The 4,552-nt window shown below is 42.0% G+C and overlaps 1 protein-coding gene across 1 annotated transcript in view; it reads right to left on the bottom strand.

The window, feature by feature from the left end:
* Positions 1–6: 6 nt before the first annotated feature.
* LOC102373478 (cullin-associated NEDD8-dissociated protein 1-like) overlaps positions 7–4,552 on the bottom strand; it is a 25,266-nt gene continuing 20,720 nt past the window's right edge. Inside the window, 4 exon segments of the mRNA XM_014520191.2 lie at positions 7–1,120; positions 2,961–3,068; positions 4,125–4,289; positions 4,514–4,552. The exon segment at positions 4,514–4,552 is cut by the window's right edge and continues 30 nt beyond it. Of these exon segments, the coding sequence (XP_014375677.1) occupies positions 893–1,120; positions 2,961–3,068; positions 4,125–4,289; positions 4,514–4,552 (540 nt within the window). The 3' untranslated portion in view covers positions 7–892.

Genomic DNA, 4,552 nt, shown 5'->3' with positions numbered 1-4,552 from the left:
GAAAGAGGCTGTTGCACATACAGATTAAGGTAAAGAAGACTCTGGAAGGTTAAAATGTAATTGGCAGGTGACATTCCATTTTGGAAGACAGTTGATTTCAGAGACACTTTGTGCAGCCAAACTCCTTGACAGTGAAATCAAGGGGGAAAAGCCTTGTTATCCACCTGCCTCCACAAAAGTAACTAAGGATCAGTTCTCTTGCTTTATGCATTGACCTACAGGGAAAGTCAAGAAATTGTAAGTAATAAATAGCAAGTGCAGCTTATAGCAGATAATTCATTTAGGATGAAGACTCTTCAGACCTAACAATTTTGAAACCAGGAGACAGTGAAATTTAATTGGTGGCCAGTTCTGTCACACGACTAAGATGCTTAGCCACTGTTCTCTAGTGAAAAGATACAGAAATTCCTTCTGTTGACAGGGCAATTGGGGTGCAAAGTGCATGTGCAATGGTAAAAGTGAGAACTAAGTCACCTTGAAGCTTTTTCCCCCCTCATGCTACTATTTCAAACAAGGCGCTGTGGTGGGGAATCATTCTGGGAGGAGGGTTCCATTTTGCAGCACCGTACTAAAACAAATTTAAAATGGTCTCGTTCCTCCCATCTAACAACTTGCTGAAGAATTTAATGCACTGTATTTTTCACTCCCTCCTATCAAGGGCTTTTTACCTTAGCCACATCTGCAAGATTAGAATTCAGCAAGAGGGAGCAGACGCCTGCATTTGGGCAGCTGGAACTACATAGCCAATTTCTGTTTGGTTTATATGGCTCCTGCAGTTGAGCCCAGCTCCAAGACATTTTTTCTTAGCCTGCCTACAAGAAATCCATTTCAGCAACGCATTATGGGGGCAGGAGGGTGATGGGGGCGGGGAGAGGGAAAGACGGGGCAAACTTTAACTCATCTCCATGGATTCTGTGGTGGACAATGAAGCAGAATCCTTCTGAATACTCTCGAAGAGTGAAGCCATTTCAGGATTGGCTCTGATTTGGGAAGAAAATTCAGCCATCACTGGACTTTTCTCCACTTCGGGGATGGTTAGCAAAGCAGCAACTGCTCTCATTGCTGAACGTTTCAGCTCATCCTGCTTTTCAAACTCCTGTTTCACAGAACCAGCTTTTACCTGAAAGTCCAAAACAGCAACAACTTTAATGGGGGGACCTAGAAAAGGAAGCACATGCATGCTGGAAATATGAGTGGTGGGCATTGAGAGCTGTGGGGGACAGGAGTTTTCTAACAAGAGAGGAAGTGGGCAAGAGGGCTTTTCAAAAGTTGGCGGCATAGACTCATCCAGCCAGAGATCAGCATGAGGCCAACATCAAGCATTTAAAATAAACCCAACATCTTATACCAGTGACAAATATGGTATCTAGAAGCTTATCTGAAATGCTTAGGAACAAGCTGGAGAGAGAGAGTGTGTGTGCGCGCGCACGCGCGCTCACAAAGGGCGATTATCTCCCTTGATATAGTTCAGCAAAAACTCCATTAAAGCATGACAGAAATGCACATCACAACGTATGATGAACGTATCTGAAACCTAAAATGATTTAGCCTGGCTACATACACAACATGCCCCACCAAATTAATAACCAAAGTCAAGTCTTATTGATAGCTATGCTGAGTATGTGTCTTCATGAATTCAATTCTAATCCCTTCATCTGAGATGAAGCTAGACTTAATTTTATGCTAACAGCTGGGGTTGCTTGTTCCTGGCTCGCTTTAAAATGCCTCATCACTATAAAAATCTACAGTAGTGCCTGATATCATGCACTGGAAAAACCAGTTTGGTTACCTGTGGAAAGCTTGTATAGGAGTAGGAAGGATAAGCTGCATCCTGCTGTTCCATGCACACTAGCAAAACTTCATTCCGATTATAGAATATTGATTACAGGTCGCAACATGGCAAACGGGGAAGTGCCCAACACAGACAGTTGTCAGTGCTGAGAATTAGAAAGCCTATCCTTTCCACTTGGTAACTGAGCAAGTTTGATGTAGAAATCACTGAAAGTCCATAAACATGCCCCCTTCACCTCCCCACTACATTTTACAATCATTTTCTCCAGACCAGACTCGCAATGGAAGTCCCAAAACTAAAACAGCCCTGAAACCTTTCAAACTTCAACGCTGAAAGCCAGCAGGCTGTTACACTAAAGAAGGTTCAGAATTTTAACTTCAAGACCCCTGGAGATGCATGGAGGGCACATTTACACATGCATTAATGCACTTTAGTTAATTTACATTAAATCTAGTACTGCATTTTCTTAGTGTGGAGTACTAAGAAAATGTGCATTAGCTTGTCTTAATGTACATTAACTAAAGACATATGAAAAACTAGAACTCTTGGTTCCAAAATGATGCCTTTTATTAAACCAACTGGAAAATGGCAAGAAAATGGATCCCTTTGAAACTTTGATCCCGAAAGCTTGCAGAAAAGGACAATTTTCTTGCCATTTTCCAGTTGGTCTAATAAAAGGTATCATTTTGGAACCAAGAGTTCTAGTTTTTTGTGTGTCTTTTTGTCTCAGACCAACACAGCTACCAAGTACACCCATTAACTAAAGAGCACTCTTTAGCTGCCTTAATGTTCATTAAAATAGGCTAATGCATATTAAAGTGCACATGCAGACACACCCACATGAGATGCATAATTTGTTTTTTCAACACTCCTTGCTATGACAAAAGCCCATTCCAGAATACATATTTTAAATAATGTATGCAACCAAAACAGCCCATTGTTAGTATGATCTGACCAGGGTGAGGCACTATACATTTCAGAAAGCTGCTATGTTCTTGTTGTTACAGAAAACATAAAATTATTGCAGGTATTAAGACCTGATTATCATAACAAGGGCAGTGGGGCTTGCTAAACTCCCCAGCTCCTGGAAAACACCAGCTGCACACAAAAGCACTGCACTAGCTCTCCCTCCTCCACTAACTGTGGGCCAGCAATCTCATAGTCTTACCTTAGTAGAGCAGGTTGCTCGCAGTGGCTCAATCAGCCGCTCCAGCCTTTGCAGAACTGCGTTGGGACAAAGGGTGGAGAGTCGAGCCAGCATAATGAAAGTCAGCATCTGGAGGAAGAGGTTGGGAGAAAAAAAAAAAAAAAAAAAAAGGATTTCTCAGGTCCTGCTTTCCCAAGCTTAACACACAGAACCCTCCCTGCTGCACACATCCTGCAGCTACATACTGTTTGTGGACTTGGTCAGAAGTTACGGCTCCACCTCCTGCTGTTCTTACATGGACGGGTTGCTTTGTGCTTATAAAACACAGCTAAAAGGAAAAGCTAAGGTTCTAGAAGACAAATTACGTGATGAATTGCATTGTGTCAATGAATGCACAATGCAGATCTAGAAAACAGAATCCTGCCAGGCCTAAGGACCCTCCTGCAAACCTTTTATAAACATTTGACAGGAGTTGTTCGACTAAAGGCACGGGCATGCAAGCAAGTTACTATGAGGCGAAGGAGTGCGTAGCTTTGCCCTGAATCAGTTGCTGTTACCATAAAAGTCAGACCCCCTGCACAAGTTAATTCTGAGTGTGTGTGTGTGTACACGTATATGTGCGTGCACATATGTATATGGGCACAAGTGCATGTGCACCTAAGGTAGTGATACAGGGAAACCACAAACATGAGATGCCATTTATAGGAGATGACGTATCTTCAGGATTCTTCCTTCTTAGAGCTGCTCTGTACAGAGCTTCTGTATTACAAAAACATCTGTTTAGAAGCCAGCATATTTCTATTGCCTTAGAAGCCATAACGAGCAGCAAAATCATGTACAATATTGATAGTTCAAACACCATCACTGGGCACCTCAGTTAGCACCTACCAAAATGAACAAAGGAGCCCACTCCTTCTAGCATTATTGTTTTGGGTTTTTGCAAGCCTCTGCACACACCACTGAATCAATTAGCCTAAGGTCACGTTTTCAAGGCCACATCAGCAACAAACTAGAAAGTTTAATCTATTGAATTAAAAAAAAAAAAAAGCCAAGACCCCCCCCAAAGAACAAAAAGGCAGCACAAAAAGAGAAGCCACATGCCTTGCCCAACCTATTTGCCTAAATCCTACGAAGTGCAGTAAATAACATCAAAACTTTTTATTTCCAATACACTTGATCAGCTACCCTAATGTCATAGTGATCCTTCAGTCCATCCTCCACGTGGTTTAAGTACTCATAGATATCCAGTCGGTCAAGGCAGCTTTCCAATAGTGTGTACATACATTCAAAAGCAGCTTTCCTAACATCCAGGCCGTCATCCACAGTGTGTTTGAATGGCCCCATTTCTACCTTAAGAGAAAAAAAAAAATTACTGATGATTAGGCCAGTAATGAAAGTCTCACTTCAGGAGCACTAGCCTACAAATTTAATGCCTTAAAGATAGTTCTCTCTCCATCCAACCCTGAGAATTCCACCCAACTCTTTACTCATAAGAGCATCACAGCACATTCATCTCCAGGATGACTGGGACCTTGACATACAGAACTCAAAAGACAGCAGAGTTAGTAACATACCTCCCGTATAAGTTCCCTTCTGATTTTAGTTTCATTGTA

Source organism: Alligator sinensis, unplaced genomic scaffold, assembly GCF_000455745.1.
Source record: "Alligator sinensis unplaced genomic scaffold, ASM45574v1 scaffold451_1, whole genome shotgun sequence".
Taxonomy (NCBI): Eukaryota; Metazoa; Chordata; order Crocodylia; family Alligatoridae; genus Alligator; species Alligator sinensis.
Note: the sequence above shows the minus strand (reverse complement) of the source record. Positions and strands in the feature narration are given on the sequence as shown.